The sequence below is a fragment of the Coturnix japonica genome, chromosome 3 (genome assembly GCF_054131305.1).
Source record: "Coturnix japonica strain WE chromosome 3, WE-NBRP24, whole genome shotgun sequence".
Taxonomy (NCBI): Eukaryota; Metazoa; Chordata; class Aves; order Galliformes; family Phasianidae; genus Coturnix; species Coturnix japonica.
Genome location: NC_140665.1, coordinates 31345006 through 31362930, shown reverse-complemented (window position 1 = coordinate 31362930; position 17925 = coordinate 31345006). Strand labels below are relative to the sequence as shown.

The window sequence follows — 17925 nt, the reverse complement described above, 5'->3', positions numbered from 1 at the left end:
TACCTGGTCAGGATTGTCCTTTGTTCTCTCAGCAGACATGGTCACTTCAGAGAGACCTGCAGGCAAATGCAGGAGTGGTTCTTGTGATTGCTGGCGATTGTGCATTTTTGTGCTTGTTAGTAGTGGTCAGTTGGGGAGTAGAGGGCATCTGTCACACAAGTCTATTGAGTATGTTATTCCTGCTTAGACACTTCAGTACTTGTGTGCTTCCAGTTGCAAGTTGAACACTGGTATCCAAAGAACATGAATGATTCAAATACCAGGTTCCAGATACAGTGCTAAGGAAAAACCTTTTCCTCTGTCTTAATAAAAACAAAAACCAAACTGAACAGCCTTCCCCCTGGCAAAACAAAATAACAAAATTCTACAATATCAGGTGACTTTCTTAGAGTTCATCTGATATTTGATTTGTCAGCTCCAGTTATTTACAAATGAAATGAGAAAACTGTGTGAATAGAGAGAGTGCTGCAGTTCCCAGGGAAGCCTGAGCAGGAACACAGGAGGGAACCTGAATGCACCGTCTAAAGGCCAGTGGCTGTCTTGTATGCTTCTGTAGTTTCTTTTCTAAAGGAAATTGTCATAGCAATGGCTTCAGGGTCTCGTATGCTAAAATATACAGTGTTTGCTTGCTAGAGTCTCCAGGATGACTGTAGAGGCCCTGACAGTAATCGAAGTACAAACCTCTGAATCCTAGTGCTTAATATAGAAAGGGATCTGTTCATTGTATGCATACACCAGTTCCTGTAAGGGAAACAGAGATTCTGAATTATCACCAGAAGCCCTTGTGTTCCTGTTCCTACAGCAGAAGAGTTTAGAAAGAAAGAGATCCCAGCCCAGGGGGTCACCTGTGGCAGCAGGTTGGCCTCACGTACCTTTTCAGTTTTATGTTTTGTGTTTCTGTGTGGTGCAAGAAGAAAAGATTCTCTTGTGCAACTTGGAAGTGATGGAGGGAGCTTGTGCTTTGTGTAATGTCTTGGAAAGCACAGTTGGGATACTCTGCCACCCATTCCTAGGCTTGAAATGCATGAAGGGCAGCAGAAGCAGTTCCATCTGTTTCAAGCTCACTGTGGTAACACCGCTCAAGTAATTTCCATTCAAACCTTTGTATCGTTTCTTTAATTACAGACAAAAAAAAAAGTGTGATTCCATTACAATATTGCTGGGTATTTGACAATATCTTGCTTTTGAATATACTTGGACCTGGATGACCACGCCTGTCTAGGAAAAGTGCTTCTCAGTGAGATCATTCAATTGATTTATTGATCTTAAGGTCATTCACGAGAAGTCGTAAGTGCTCACAAAACCCAACAGGACAGGAGAATTGTCAGATTTGAGTTGTATTTTAATCCCAGTGAAGATTGTAGGACTGTGTGCTCCATTTGTCAGCTGGCTGAATCAACGTGTGTCCCATATCCCCTTCTGACACGTGTCTTGCCATTCTATCAAGATGCTGGGAAATGGTACTTCCAGGCTTTGTGGAAACACATCTGCTTTATATTCTGCAGAAGCTAAAATAAAAGATCAATTCTTTTTCATTACTGTGTTTACTGCAGTCATCCAGGGATGACAACAGTGATGGACATGTAAGCTCTGTTGCCAGGCAAAACATAAAAATGTTTTTTATTGACAGATCATTTGTGTCTTGACTGATGGGTTCATGGCCGTCATCACAACTGTAGTGCTGTATGAGTGAAAATTCCAGAATACTTGAATGTATTTCATGGGAAGTTTCCTTTTCCTGTGCAAATGGAATTGGAAAAAGGCCTTCTGCAGGCAGGAAGATGCATCTTGAAGTGCTCCTAACTGACCTGGAAGGGAAGTACTGTGCTCTGCAGCAGGGGATTTGAGCTTTGCCTTCCTGCTGTATTCCATCTTGCAGGTAGCTGAGGTATCATATCATAGTATCATAGTCTCGTGTTGGTTGGAAGGGACCTTAGAGATCATCAAGGTACTTCTGATGGATATGATAAGCTACATTTCAACTGCAGTACTGCTTGTCATCCGTCTTTGGTCAAGACAGCTTTTAACATGGTTATATGACAAACCCTTCAGCTCAGCTCCTGGTCTTGTTGTGTGCTGTATTATGCAAAATATAGGAGATAAATATGTTCTGGTTGAGCTAACTTCTTCCTTCCATCAAATTCTGGACGTGAACTAAGCAGATAAATCTGCTTGACTCTTCAGTAATGGTAGCATGAAGAATGGTTTTGCTTTGGATTGGCCAGTTTGTGAGTTTATCTTTTTCCTCTTCTGATCATCGTGATGCTCGGTGATTTGTATCTGGATATGCTCAGTTGGTCCTTTAGAGCAGCCTGCTGTATTTTAGCTGGCTCATTAGGGCCCCTTTCAAAGTCCTTAGTAGTACAGTTTATATCAATGCTTGCTATTGCACTGGAATCCATCACTTGAGCTTAAGTGAAATGCAACCTCTTGGTTTTCTTTAGACAGTGTATAAGAAAAAATGACCTAGACTGAAGTTTCACTGTAGTTGTTTCTCTTGAGATTTTAATAGCGATTGTATTTGTTGGGTTTTTGTGTGTGTGTGGTGTTATCTGGTCTTTCAGGTTTTCTTCCCGAATACTTTCAAATCAGGAAACAAAATTGTCCATCCTTGCTGCTATAAAGATTCTCTTAATTTTCTCTGAACAGTAGGACATCCTTCAAAAAAGCTTCTTCAGGACATCTTGGAAGAGATAAGGTTTGTAACCAGGCAGACTCCAGGACAACTTCTGAGTGTCTCAGAGAGTGCTAACTCCTGTTCTGTGATAGCAGTTGCTCGCTGTCTGTTCCCTGCGGCTCTGGAGCTGCTCACCAGTTGTTTGTTTTTAAATAAAAAATGTACAACTGGCTCACTTTGCTTTCCTGCTGCTTCTTAATTGAAGCCACAGTATCGCCTTCTGCCGTTAGAAAGCTGTCCTTTAAATAGTTAATGCCGTCTTAATTGCAGTGACTGCTTGCAGTCAGCAGAGGAGCGCTTATTGCTAAGTGGACAATTGTAGGAAGAACAGCTATTGCTCACTTCTTTCATTTGGGGCGTGTGTGTGGATACCAATATTTGTAGCTTCTTTTGGTCTCTGTGGAGTCAATTATTGGTTTTCATGCTGCCTGTTTCCTTTGCTCCCTTGTCATTCAGAAGGTTGTCAAGATTTGCTAAAGACCCAGCGCACGGTGCCAGTCAAAAAATAGACATGAAGTCTGGTACATGCTAAATGTATTTGAAGATTGGTCTGTGTATTAGGGCAAAGGGCACTGTGCTGCTAAGAATGGGAAGGGAAAAAAACAAAACAAACTGCTATTTGTTTTACTGCCTAAATGGAAAGTGTAAAATTCTGGAAATAACAACTTGTTATGTAGTTACAATCACCGTGTTTCAGAAATGATTGGGGTATTTGCTAAAGCTGGTCAGCAGATGTTTTACTGATATTTTTTTACTCATTACTCTGAGGAAAAGGGAATTTGCTCATCAGTTTGGTAGTCTTGAAAATGAGTGTCCTTCATGAAAATGCATATCCTGTCTCATGTTTAGGACCAGAGGGATTGGTTTCAAGCTATGGCAGGGGAGATTCAGGCTGGACATTAGGAAACATTACTTCTCAGAAAGGGTGGTCAGGCACTGGAATGCACTGCCCAGGGAGGTGGTGGAGTCACCGACCCTGGGGGTGTTCAAGGAATGACTGGATGTTGTGTTGAGGGACATGGTTTAGTGGGAGCTATTAGTAATAGGTGAACAGTTGGACTGGATGATCTTTTAGGTCTTTTCCAGCCTTGGAGATTCTATGATTGTGTGTGCTACTTTCTGAAGGATTGCACAGTGTGGTGTCTGCCAGCAGTTCTTCTATCTACTGTACAGTTCATGGGAGGAAAACTGTGTGGTCCATTGCACTTTCCTGAGCTAAGTGAATCAGGATCTCACTTAATATTTGACAGCTCTAGAAGAAGAGTTTGATAAACGCTGCTGCCTGAGCAGCAGGCTATGGAAACTGTGAGGAAGAGCTGCTTACGGAAAGGGTGAGCTGGAAGGGTGAAGGGATGGCACTGAGAAATGTGGTGAAGAGGCTGGGTAATGGTGGGAAGAGAACTGGGAAGGTTTGGGGAAGGGGGAAGCTGGACAGCTGGTGGCAAAGGGAGGGCGAGAAAGACTTCATTGGAGATCCAGAAGATATTGTGGAAAAATATTGTGGAAAATTCAATTGACTTCTGCTGGATCCTGCATCTGTGTAGTATTGGAAATGATGGCATGCCACGCTGCTAGATAGACTTTCTTTCAATAGTGGACTTTTTTTCTGTTATGATTTCTATAGCTTTTTTAAGTCAAAATTAACATGCCTAACATTTTTCAATAACTAAACATAGATTTCCTCTCTACTTAATAAAAAGAAGTCCTTAGTCTGAACTTCTGGAGGAACCTTCTTCCTGCTACGTATTGAAAGAGCCTGGCAAGAACATCTATAAAGGGTGTTGTTAGCTTTTGTGAATATCTCCTCAGAGCAACTCAACTTAGTATTTCACTGCGGTGACTATACAAGTTGAACTTATGCTGCAAGTAGTTGTCTTAACTGTACAAGTTTCTTCAGTTTTGTTGGCTTTTCTGTAGAATTCCCGAAGGCATCCTGAAGAGTAGTTTCTCTTTTAAATGTATCTTAACCAGTAGCGGATCTGGCCTCTTCTACTTCAGCTTTCCTATGTGGAAGCAGTTATTTGGAGATAAACTCTTTGAGAACACGTTTAATTAATTTGAAGTCCTTGTAAGAGTTTGGTGGATTTGGAGCCCAGCGTTCTGGATTCTGAACTGACTCGTAGTGACAGAATGAGATCTTGGAGTTGTGCTAGAAGTATGAAATACCAGCTACATGCTCAGTAGTGATCACATAAGCAATTACTAGAGAAGTCCTCAGGAAATTGTCTGAGAATACAAATCTGAAGTGATTTCACTTGTGCGATTTTGATACTTCCATACTCTAAAAAGTAGAACAGAACTACAGACTTAAGGTGTGCAGTGGCTTGTGTTCTCAACACAATCTAATAGATGATGAGTATTCAGCGTGGGAGGAAAAATGATAGAGAATGGGAAGGTAAGGATCTGAAAGAGGTTTACAGTATCTGGGATTTGCGAGCAGTATATTTAGAATAAAATGTATCTTGCAGTTTGTGACTGGAGGCATCGAAAGAAATGAGGAGATTCCTAGTTTAAAACAACTGTGAGAAATAGAAACACACTCAGTGGCTGCCTACAGAAGATAGTAGACTCCAGATATTTATGTGAACTTAAAACAGCATTGAACAAATGAATGGAAGAAAAAACAATCAAAGGTCATCATATGAAGCAGAAATGACTTTTGTCTCAGAAGGTCCCTGAGCAAAAATTGCCGGGGGCTGCATCACAAGAAGTACTGTTGTATGTGCACCCTTTCTTTAGCTCTGAGAACTTGACCTAGATCACAGTCTTGGATGTGGGGTTCCTGTATGATTGCTGCCTTCTACACTGTTATGTTTCCTCAGAAGTAACATAATTAAGATAAATAATAACTCAGTCATCTAACATAACTGTTGAACTACTACTGCAGCAAGGGAATACTTAGATTTCTTCCTGAACCACTTTTTCTCCAGTCTGAACAAGGCAGTTCCCTTAACCTCTTCTCATGTGTTGCATGCTCCAGCTCCCCAGGCACCTTAGAGTGACTCTACTGGACCCTTAGAAGTGCCCTGTCTCAAGTGGGCAGTCAGAGCTGGATGTGGCATCCTGCGTGTGGCTGCAGAATTGTCTAGTGAGAAAATCATGTTTTTTCCCTGAGTTCATCTATGTGATTCCTGTGTGGGGAGTTTGTCAGTGTGAGGATGCGTTCTGACTCTTGTTCAGCCTGTCCATCAGGATCACCGGGTTCTTTTCACAGGGCTGCCACTTAGATGCTTGGTCCCCAGCTTTTGTTGATGCATGGAGTTATATTCCATAACAGCTGTAAGACCTTGACATTGTTGAACTTCAGGGGGTTTGTGTCAAGCCATTTCTCTGGCCTTTTTGAGGTTTATATAAGTGGCATCTCTGCCCTTTAGTGCTTCAGTTACCTTTTTGTTACCTCCAGAGTTGTCCAGAGTCTTCCTGCTAGTTCAGTCTTCTGCTTTAGATCTGCAGAGGACAAAAGAACCTCATGTCTTCAAGCTTAGTACTTGAGAGTTGTGATCTGCTCTGATCTCAGTTGGGTTTTTGTTTGTTCTGAAACTTTGTGAGCATTGTTAGTTACTTGTTATGAGTTTCTTGATCAGGATGTTTTTCATTCATATACACGTTACTCTCCCATGTTTTAGCCCAGGGAACACATCTTCCTACACTACTTTAGCAACAATTATTCAGGCCCACTATCATACAGCAAAACTGGTAATATAAATAATATAAATCATGTCTTATTTTTGATTAACTAAATCCAATTTTGGCAAATAACAATATTACAGATTAAGTGAAGGCACTTTGCAGTGCAAAGCTGGGTATTTATGCCTCCTTTAACAGTCTTGCTGTTTAGAAAGCAATTTTGGTTTTCTTTTCTCTTTCAACTCTAAATGTGTCTTCGATTTGTTCAGTCTATTTGGTCTGCTGTTCCAGCTGATGTGTCTCATGGAGGTGTAAGTATACATGGTATACACAGTGACATTTAAAAGTGAAATTGTTGCTCATGAAGGAAACATGCAGGTTCAGGCTTCATTCATGCAAAATGGTAACTTGAACTTCACATCCAGTAGATTCCTTTCCACCCAGGTTTGCGGATGTTCTTGTTTTGCAGGAAAGGGGCTGTGGAGCATCTCCACAGTGGCAGCAGAGTGCTTTGCTGAGGTGATCCTTGGAGCAAATCGGGCTGTGCTTCTGCCTTTGAACTACTCTCTTCCCTTCTCTTAACCTTTTGGATTCTGTTTTAAATAGCTGGAGATGTTTACATCTAAGGATGAGGCATTAAGAGGACAGTTGAAGGTTTTGGACTCCTGAAACTTTATCAACATTCCTGTGGTTGCAGGATTTTGAAATGTACTGAGATACTGTTATGTTTTGGTTTTAATTGAAAATGGAAAAGGATTTGGTGCATGTGAAGTGCCTTGTTTTGCTTGGCTGATGGGATTTCTACTTCTTTAGAAATACAGCTTTAATCTAAAGGCCTAATTGCATTCATAGATAGAAATTATGGGTATTCCTTTGGGTCTAATTGGTCTTGGATATTGGCATTATGGAATTAGTGCTATGATGCATACATTTACTGCCATCAGTTTATAGCTATTGATAAACCATAATTAACTAACTTAGGAACTATCTGTTGGTTTTTGTTCCACATTGGGAACTTCTTAGCAAGATAATTACTAACTATAATACATTGTAGTGCAGTCACACTGGTCAATAGTTTTCAAGGCATTTTAACTTCTTGGTAGTAACAGAAAAGGTAAAATATGTCACTGTCAGCATCACCCTCCATCTCTTCCTGATGGCAGCCTTGAGTATGGAACAGTCACTTTCTTTGGAGCTCTGGCGTCATTCTGGCAGCAAAATTCAGACACAGGTTTTAGTTCTACTCCTTAAAAAGTAAGGCCAAATCTGTGATTGGTTTGGTTCATCATAATGGCTGTAAACAAGGGGCTGCAATAAATGCTTTTAAATCTTTATATATTCTACAAACAATCTGATTTTCTGTATTTTTTTTTCTTTCCTTTTATAGGTCAGATTTTGATCACAGGAAATTGCTTGATGTAAAGAAGGTGCAGGGAGAACATTCCTGTTCTCAAATTCTTCATTTCTACAGTCTGATGTTAATTTGCTTTTGTTTCAGCTTTTCAGATCACTACCTGTGATGTTCTAATAGATGACATTTCCCACACGTTGGGCTCTCAGTTCCAGTGTGCTAGCGGCCTGCCAGCTTTCCTTATTGGAACTGAAAAAAGACCGAATGATTTTGTTGTGATTTGTTTTGTTTTTAATCCTAGACAGATGGGCAGAGATGCTGGGAGGGGCTGTGATTCACTTGTGGTTAAGACTAGAAAGCAGAATTGTTAAAAACTTTGGCCATTCTCCTGTTGCCACCCAAAATACATCATAGCTGAGGGACTGAGACCTAAAATAAGAATAATAGTTGAGTGTTGGTGATCTATCTATCTATCTATCTTAAGTTATTAATGAATTTACATGACATTTTTGAGCTGTGACTTATGAAGCCATGTTTCACTACTTAATGCCAGTAAACATAGCCAGGGTGGAGAGTTAGTTGATATTATGGTGGCACCAGTAGGTTTGTCAAGCAGATATTGGTTGGAGTCCTTTGATACATTGTTAAATATCAATCCTAAGTTACAAATGACCCTTCTGCAGATGCTTTGAGGATGAGTAAATTCCTATAAGCATTGTTTTCCATGCTCATGATGTATAAATTCTTTTGTTTCCTGGTTTTCTCAACTTACTGTTGTAAACAATGCAACCAGCAGTATGTGAACTGTGATCCACTTTGCGACTAGGAGTGAAATCATCTTGAAATGCGTTCTTTGAACTTCAGAATTCATCTGCTCAGTTTGCAGAATAGCTTGTCAGCAGTTCAGAAGCTATTCAAATTGGAAACCAGTTGTTTGCAGAACGTGTTTCTCTGGTTGTTGAAACAATGCTAAATATTGATTTAATATTTTTCTTGGAGTTCCAGCAGCTTAGAAACTGCAATTTATTATTTTTTTTAAGAGATAGCTTAGGCAGATCTTTCTGGCAACCACAGTATAAAAAGCCTTGTAAGGATTGTAGCTGTTGGGCAATGTATTTTTTGTGTTGTCATAACTTTTGGAACAGAGCAAAAATAGTATGTTGATTAGGCACATTATCTACTGCATGGTCTTTTAAATTTGGTTCTGATGACACAGAGGCTGTTTGTTAGCTAACTGGTGGGTCAGACGTGAGATTTCTTTTACCATCTCTGCAAAAATGATGAAAAGAAGAGTAATCTATCTTTGAAGGATGTACAGAACCAGGGCTCCTGTGGGCTGCTAAACACAGCGTGAATGTACTTCTGTGGTTGATATGAAATAAAAAAGGTGCCAAAGAAATGTTCACTCTGTTGGCACTGCTTAGAAAAGTGAGCTGCTTTCTCTTCTTCTGGGAAGGAAGAGGAGAGAAGTGATAGGTTAAAAAAGGGTCCTAAAGTGTCGTAATCCATCACTTGGATCGCACCGAAGAGACTGCAAACTCTGTGTTAATTTATTGTGAGCGCTAGTTTAGCACGTCACGTATTTTCTGTTTTATTTACGTAATAATTTCTAATACATTGTTACCACTAATGTTTGTAAAGAAGTTAAAAAATTAATGCCTTTTTGTAAAAAACCATTATTTTTTTTTTCTGTAGGATGGCTTTACTTCCTTGCCTTGTTCAGAGGGCTCTTTTTGGTGAGATAGAACCAAGGGCTTCTCAGCTATGAAGTGATTTTGTTGCTCTTGAAGCGCTTCTGACCTGTATAGTGATGGTTACAGTTGTGGTATACTTCATGCAGACAAAGGTTTATGGACTGGAATGAGAGTTATATGAGTCATTGTTTCAAAACATTTTGATGAGAAGGGTAGCTGACAACTATTCCTGAACTGAGTTTCTGAGAGAGGATGTATTGTGGTCAGAGTGATATGTCCTCTGTTTTGAGAAGTTTTAATTTGCTTTTGTCTATATCAAACTGTGAAGATGAGAATTTGGGAATTACATAGCTGTCTTTATCTCCATGCTAACTACCTAGATGGTTGCTTTTATTTACTTGTAATTAGAAACAGCACATAGCGTCCAAAGAAAGAGAACAGGGACAAGACTTAATTAATGCAGAATTCAAGGAAACCCCTGTTTCTGTGCAGCAAAACCAGCTCTATGTTGACCATGGAATGTTTTCAGCTTAGGCCTTGGCATTACAGAAGTAAGCTACCTTAGTGCCTCAATGAACCTCTCTCACCTCTGACAATGTACAGACAGTGTGCAAGTACTCCAGAATTCCTTCTCCTCACCCACTCTCCTGTTCTGTCCAGCTGGAGTGCTGAGGCGCTGATCTGCTGGGTGGTGACAGTGCTGGAAGGCATAGGCTAAAATGGCATTGGCTCACATCACACTCTGTGCTTAGTCCTCAGAGATTTGAGTAACTTTTCTTTTGTTTTTTGTTTTTTTTTTTTTACTTAATGGAGTAGTATTAATTGCTCTTAATAGTAGTTCAACAGTTTTGTCCTACTTTTCATGCTGGTATAGTTTAATTCTTATTGATTCTCAGCTAACGTCAAGCACATCAGACACCTTAGACTTGAAAGCACTAATTTAGAACTTCCTGTAGGAATAAAATGTGAATGATGGCTTCCATTACGGCTCTTAAAAAGGGTTTTTTAAATAAAAGTTGTTTTCTAATATAATCTTTTTTTTTTCCTTTCCCTTTATAGCTAAACCAGGTGGACGGGTGAAATGTCAGTATATTTCTGCTGTGGATAAAGTGATCTTCGTGGATGATTATGCAGTAGGATGTAGGAAAGATCTCAACGGGATCTTATTGTTAGACACAGCTCTGCAAACACCTGTTTCAAAACAAGATGATGTGGTTCAGCTTGAATTGCCAGTTACAGAGGTAAGATACAGGGGGGAAAAAAAAGTATATGTAAATAACTGTCAGAAATACTGCAACCAGATGTTTGTCCCTTAGTTTCCAGAGTAATGTTAACTGCATGGAAAGTTTCTTAGTTACTAGCCGTTATATAGCATTAACTTATCCTAATTATTTGTATCTCAAGAAAATGATGCTTCCTTCATCAGGAGCATGTTATTTTGGAACTTCATTGAACAGAAATGACACGTTTCCGGAGCATTGTCACTGCTCATGCATGGAATCTTTTGAAAGTTGATGCTGCTACGTGTCCTTGTTTTGTTGTGGCTTTTTTCCCTAAGGTTTTCAGTGGGGGGAAAAAAGACAGTATAACCAAGCACTTACTGTCGCTTTAAGGGGTGAAAATGTGTACGTTTTTGCTTGGGGCGTAATGCTCAGGATTTTGTTATGCTGGCTGAAGGTAAACCAATAAGACATTTCTTACATGAGATAGCAGGTACATTAGTATTTTCCTATTTTACCTGTGTAGCAATTTGGCAGATCAATACAATGGGAGAATTGTCATGACAGAAAGGTGCTGTAAGGGAAAAAGATCACTTACCTCTATCAGAAGATTCCAGGTTTGCAGAGGAAAGCTCCCACCAGGGAGTGAACTCCAGAAAAAGATCCTTCCCCAATGCAGTCAGCCCTAAGGTCTAAGAGAGGTGCAGCCAGGCTCCATCCCTTCAGGTTGCACAGCTGAATTGCCTTCACCTGTGCTCCCAGGGCTGACTGGGTCCTTTCCCCAGGTGCTCAATCAGCAGTTCAGGCCGTGACTCAACAGTTCCTATACAGCCTGCTATGAGATACACTCTTGTTGAAGACAGTAGTTTTCACCTGTGTGTAGTGATCACGAAGTAACACCAAAAGGAAGTAAATCTGCACAGCAGTTTCAATTGCAAGTAGAATTGTTTGGGAAGAACATAGAGCATCTGTCAATGCTATTATTTAGAGTAGTGCATACATTAAAAATACAACACCAAGAAGACTGGACTGTTGAATCCAGATTCCAGAGCTTTAAAGCACTTTGAGAAAAGTGAACTTCCCAGTTTATAGAGGAAATAAATTTTCCCTGCATGATATATCACTTAGAAAAACTTATCCTGAACAATGATTTCAGATATTTATGTGAACACAGGTTGTATGTTACTGGTGGTTTTTTGAACTGCTTGTCTGAAGCAGGAGTAATAGCAATAAACTGTCACTTGACAGATGTCTTTGTAGAGAGCTTTTCAGGTTTCTGGTTTTCTTGGTTTTCTGGGCTTTCTGACCCTGGTGTCAATTTTAGACCGTTTGTGGGTAGCTATGAAGTCCTTGGGGTGTGTGGCTGACCAGGAAGTGGCTGACATGTTAGTGTTTCCAAGCCTATGACAGTTTTTCTGTCTTTGGTTTGCACTCTCAGATGGTTTAATACAAATACAAGCTATAGCATCATGTCAGTTTTTTTAGCTAGATATTCCACTGGCTCCAAAGAAGGTCATTAAGATCAGATTGGAGGAGTTGAGGGCCAAATCAGAGAGATGGGAAGAATATCATTAGCAACATTCAGATCTTATTTTTAGTTTTAAACAGGAGTTGCCCAGACTTGAGAAAGATTTAGTATCTGTGGGTATCGTTCTGTATCTATCAGTCCAATTCTTTCATCTCAGGAAGATAAAGAACTTTTATTCAAGAAAAAATTATTATTAGTCTCTAAAACTTCTCTGCAAAACTTTGCTCTCTCTTAAGTACTTGTTTTGTGTGATTAGTCTGCAGGTAATGTATATGCATTTCTAATAGGCAGCACTGACAAGTTGTTTTACTGCCTTTATGCTGGTTTTGCTTCATCCTACAACTATAAAATTACCAATAGTTTGTCTGTTGATCTTGTATGTGAGAGACTTTTGAAACGTGAGTTGTGCATAATACTTTATGGAAACCTGAGGAACAGGTACAGCCTTAGCTAAGGGCCTGATTTGGCTTATTCTTTTCTCCCCTGATCTCCCCAAGCATGTAACCAAGTGGTCGTTTGGCCGTTCTGTTTGAAGTAATTCCTGGCTGGTTAAAGTCAAGGCTGGCAGTTGCCCTTTGGAAGTATTTCCTTTTGTTTGTAACTTGAAATGTTTCATGGAACATTGTTCAGATGTAGCCTACTTAACAACAGGTATGGAATGCTCTGTGCTTGCTGCACAGCGTATGCCTTTGTTTCTTACCTGTGATACAATGTGGTGCAAATTAGAAACATGTGGGACATGGAAGAAAAGAATTATATAAATGGATGTTTAGAGTGTTGTTTTTCTAGGTGCTTTATTTCTGAGTTGAAGATTCCTCTAGGCAATAGATGTCATCTGTTTTGCTTGGCTTTAATATGTCACGTGTTAACTGTATGACTGACTTGTTTAATGTTTGTTAATATTGTACCTGAGGGAACATGTAATAATTACTAGCATTACTGCGGAGATTTTTCTATTGGTTGGACTGTAGGATAAAATTTGGAACTACTTGCTCAACTCTGTGTCTTAACTCTCTGTAGGAGTTATGCTGATGTAGCATAAGATAAACCAGGCACGTCAGTCTGTGTTTCCCAGAATGATGAAACAGTTGTCAATCTTTTCTGTAGCTATTCAGCGTGGTTACTAACTGCTCTTGCACATCTGCATTTTAGGCTCAGCAGCTGTTATCTGCTTGCATAGAAAAAGTAGATGTTTCTAGCACAGAGGGATATGACTTATTCATCACACAACTGAAGGATGGTTTAAAAAATACCTCACATGAAACAGCAGCAAATCATAAAGTTGCAAAGGTGAGAATTTGTTTCTGTACTGTCTAGCACGGATTCTTGACTTTAATTTGCTTAGCTACTGTTATTGAAGCATACAGAATGCTTAACTTAGTGTGATGGTTTTCATTTGAGGAGGACAAAATCTTTGTGTTCCTTAGTTCCCCAGGGTGAAGTTTGACTTGTAAAGCAAAAAAACTAACAAGGCACAGAGATTAAAATTCGGAAGATATTAAATTTCCTTGCATTGTGTCTGTATTGTTTTAGTATCTATTCCTGTATTACTTCTTAAATTGATTGAAATCAATAAATATTACAACAGGTCCATATTCTTTTGCTTCAGAAATTTTTGTGAGCTATTTGTTCAACTGCCAGAATCTTAAAATATATTTACCTAGATGCTTTTTTTTTTTCTCCATTTAGTGGGCAACGGTTACGTTCCACCTTCCTCATCATGTTTTGAAGTCTGTCGCCAGTGCCATTGTAAATGAACTCAAGAAGATAAATCAAAATATTGCTGCCTTACCTGTAGCATCCTCTGTGATGGATAGGTTATCTTACCTCTTACCCAGCGCGCGACCAGAACTTGGTGTGGGACCTGGTCGATCTGTGGACAGGTATTTTAAGATAAATTCAGTGATGAATTTGACCCTTTAGTATGATTAGAATGGACTCTTAAATGATATTAATTCCTTTGTTGAAGGAAAAAACATTGAATTAGTCCTGTTCTGTACCTTCTTGCCACTAGTCATACAGCTACTAAATTGTTTCAGGCACAGTGCACTGTACCTATTGGTAAACTTAGAGAAATCTCAATGGTTGCCAAAAGAGTGTTCTGTTTGCAGTATTGCTTTAGTTATAGTTGGATGAGGTAGCTTTGCTTTTGGAGAGTTAACTGTTGCAACTCTAAATTTAGTTCTGTAGGTGGTATTGTGATGTGTTAGTATGTGTTCACCCACATTTTACTTTTCATGTTTGATTATTGCTGTGTCTGGACAGTAAAGTGCGCGTGACTGATTATTAGAGTTACTGACTCTACTCAAACTAGTACTTAGTGCAAACCTTACTGAGACAGCAATGTTCAGAAACCACATAGTTTTAAGAGCTTATGTAAGCCTCTTTTGAACAGAGTGAACACATTTGTCTAGCAGAGTTAGAGCATACCCACTATGCTACATCATGAAATCAGTTCTTTTTCCTTCATGCAGGAAGGAGTTATCCCCATGCTTTGTCTTTTAGAGGATAAAGGTTAGGAAGTTGTTTGAGTATATAAATGCTACTTCTGAACTCTCTAGTCTGCTGCTATGTGTTTGGGATCAGAGAAATTTTACCTCATAGACTGTTACTTCATCTCTTTCTGATCTAAGTGATAATGTGTAAGTGAGTAACCTATTGTTTTAACCTTCATAAGCTAAGACTTGTTGGAATGTTGGTGAATCTTCAAAGTTTATAAACCAGTGCCTTCTTGAAAGTTACTATATAAATACTATTTTGAAACTATGTTAACATTACTTACAGTGATTGAATCTTATTCTTCCACTCCTCAAACCTCAGGGTTTGTAACTTGTCACATTGGACTTTTGATTAGGGCTCTCTGAGATCAATCTCTTAAAATGGTAAAATATCAAGTTAAGGCAGCCCTTACGTGAGTGTTGCAAGAATAGTTTACTTCCTACATAGGAAGTGTTTCATGTCCGTTGTCTCTAAAAACGGCAGCAAAAACATCTTGACACTGAGGGGAAGAAGATGTGAGGCACTTTCCCATTGTGCAGCACTAATTCTTCCAGCCCTGTGAACCTCTCTGTGCAGGATGGTGAAATGTGGGATGATGCTGGAATACATTTGTTGAAGAGAAAGAAATGATGATAGTTGTTACGCTAACTAGAGAAAACTAGTTGGAGTTTAGTTTTGAACAAGGAAGGTGGCAAAAAGAGATGTGTGTGTTTTCCTTGTAGGTGTAGAGTTTGTGGAGGATTTCACACTTTGTGGTTTAGTAGTTTATGATTTTCAAGTATTACAGCATGCAGTGAGCAACATGTCAAGGGGTTTACACCATGTATTCAGTCAAGCTTAGAATATCCCTCTGGGATACTTGTAAACATGTGCATTCATATATGTTCAGTTAATAACCCAAAATTTATCCAGTCAAAGAAACCCCTTCAACAGTTCTATTAGTTTAGGTAACAGACTGTTATTTCTAGCAGTATCTAAATTATTAAAAAATATGTCACAATGAGTTTACTTCTTGGTTTGTGTTTTTTTTTCTCTTTTTGATTCTTTGTTTTCAACACTTCTAAGTGACAGTTCTGGATAATGTGGAATTTTTGCCCTTCTAGGTCTTTGATGTATAGCGAAGCTAACAGAAGGGAGACATTCACTTCATGGCCTCATGTGGGTTATAGGTGGGCACAACCAGATCCTATGGCTCAAGCTGGATTCTACCACCAGGTAAAAGGTTTTATTGTTTTTAGTTTTGTCTCCTAGGTGAGGATTTGGAAAAATGCCTTTTGTTTTTTCCTTGTAATCAATTCCAGTAATGATGCAGAAAGCATAATGAAAAAAATATATCATTCAACCTTTTTGTGCTTTTTGAAATTCCTTTCTTTTTCCCATACCTTGAGATTGCTTCTTTTTTGTACAGATCACTAAAAGCATTGTTCTAAACTAAGGCATGATTATAAGATTATAAGGCAATTATAAGTATCAAATAAATCTCTCTTAAATAAAAATAAGTAACTTGGCAGTTAAAGAGTTAACATCTCTTTTCCTTCTCAGTAGATTATTGTGTAAATATCATTAATTTTTACAATAAAAGAAAAGCAAAAAAAAATATATATATATATATATTTATATATATATATATATATATAACACCAGTAAGCTTGACATCAGAGTTGTTTTCACTTTCCTGGTGTGATTTAAAGAAATCTATAGCGTAACACACGGCAGTCCTAGATCACTTTACTAAATTATTGAGTTGTGAATAGATACAACCTCAACATTTTAGCACACTACTTTTTTCTATTTCATTTTTTCATTCTCTGAAATCACTTTTACTATAAAATAATTGTTTATGGAATAGATTTATATAGTGATGATTAGGGAGTATATGTCATGACATCAGGATTTTACAAGCACGCAACTAAATTCTGCTGAGATTCTGATTTTTTTTCTTTAATTGTGTGAGCTTTTTCCATATAAATAGAAGTCTTAGTAGTGATGCTGTTCACTTGTTCTATTTCTGTGTGATTTTTATCCAGTAGCTTGCACAGGCATTTCTAGATCTCTTCTATAGAAATGTGGTGTATCATAGTTGGTTTTTCTAACGTGAAATATTGCCCCTTTAAAGTGTGTAGTTTTGAGCTTTTAATGTGTTTGATGTAGTGCTTTGGTATGCCACTAGAAGGAGAGTTACTTAGTCACCTAATTGGTGTTTCATGTTATATAGCTATATGAATTTCAGTTGTTTCTTTTTATATTTATAGCCTGCTTCATCAGGAGATGACAGAGCCATGTGCTTTACCTGTAGTGTATGTTTGGTATGCTGGGAGCCTACAGATGAACCCTGGTAAGTTTAATGGTATTTGGAATAGATTTAGGTCTGTGCTGAAGAGATCAGAAATCTTCAGAGGCTGAAGTCTACGTACTTTGATAGGATTTCTAGTGAGTTTAGGAATAGTCACTGATGAGAATGGAATTCCAGAATGATTCCATGGGACAAATCACAGAATAATTCCTTGTAATTCATCAAATTTCTGTGTAATAGTAAGAACAAGAAATTCTTGTTGGTCTTATTTCTTAAATCTGGTTTTGCTGTTTCTTTTTAATAATTTTGTGACAAAGATAATAGGCAGCACTTCTTTATAGGGTTCTAAACTCAGTCTTCTGTATGATTGTGACATGAACATGAGTTTTTGAACTGTGGAGGCCATGTAGTGTGCATTTGTCTTCTATGTAAAATTGCTGGAGCCATTACTAATTTTGTGAGTTAATCAAAATTGTGCATAGTGACAGAAATGTAGAACTGTATTTTGTGTTTAAAGTGGTCATTAACATAATTATTGTCCTGGCTGTTAATTTATAATCATTATTTGAACAAAACCTATTTCTGGCTTGTCAGAGACTTTTCTTTTTAGCCTTACCTTTCACAGTTCTCATCTCCTTTTCCTCATTTTTTCCCAGGCATTTTGCACTAATGTAATCGCTCTTTTCCATTTCTCTTGTTATTTGTATATCAAGTTTAAATGCTTGCTGGGTTTTTTTATGCTTCTAGGTCAGTGTGTCAATTTCTTTGTGGTTGTGTGGATGCCTTTAGAACTTTTTTTTCAATGAAATGGACAGATTTTAAAATTATGGACAGCTTCCTCAGTTTGAATTGAGTTATCCATTAAATGATCTAGGACTTTATTAAAGTCTGCTATAGAAAAATAGTAGGGAAAGCTGTTTTATTAACTTCTGAGTGATCTTGTATGGTCAGCTGCAGTAGCGTTCAGTTTCAGAAACAGTTTGTTTTTAATTTCATGATCTGAGTTTGCATATGATGTGTTTACTTTTGATGTGAG

At 38.4% G+C, this 17925-nt stretch overlaps 1 protein-coding gene across 11 annotated transcripts in view; it reads left to right on the top strand.

The window, feature by feature from the left end:
- The window catches only part of BIRC6 (baculoviral IAP repeat containing 6), a 151175-nt gene that overhangs the window by 3282 nt on the left and 129968 nt on the right, over positions 1 to 17925 (top strand). For all 11 annotated transcript variants that reach the window (XR_014944694.1, XM_015857677.3, XM_015857679.3 and 8 more), the window contains exons 2-6: positions 10409 to 10590; positions 13250 to 13387; positions 13787 to 13980; positions 15700 to 15811; positions 16849 to 16931. Coding sequence is in view for 10 of the 11 variants with exons in the window: in XM_015857677.3 (XP_015713163.1) it covers positions 10409 to 10590; positions 13250 to 13387; positions 13787 to 13980; positions 15700 to 15811; positions 16849 to 16931 (709 nt within the window). In the remaining variant the exon portion in view is untranslated. The remainder of the gene's footprint in view (positions 1 to 10408; positions 10591 to 13249; positions 13388 to 13786; positions 13981 to 15699; positions 15812 to 16848; positions 16932 to 17925) is intronic.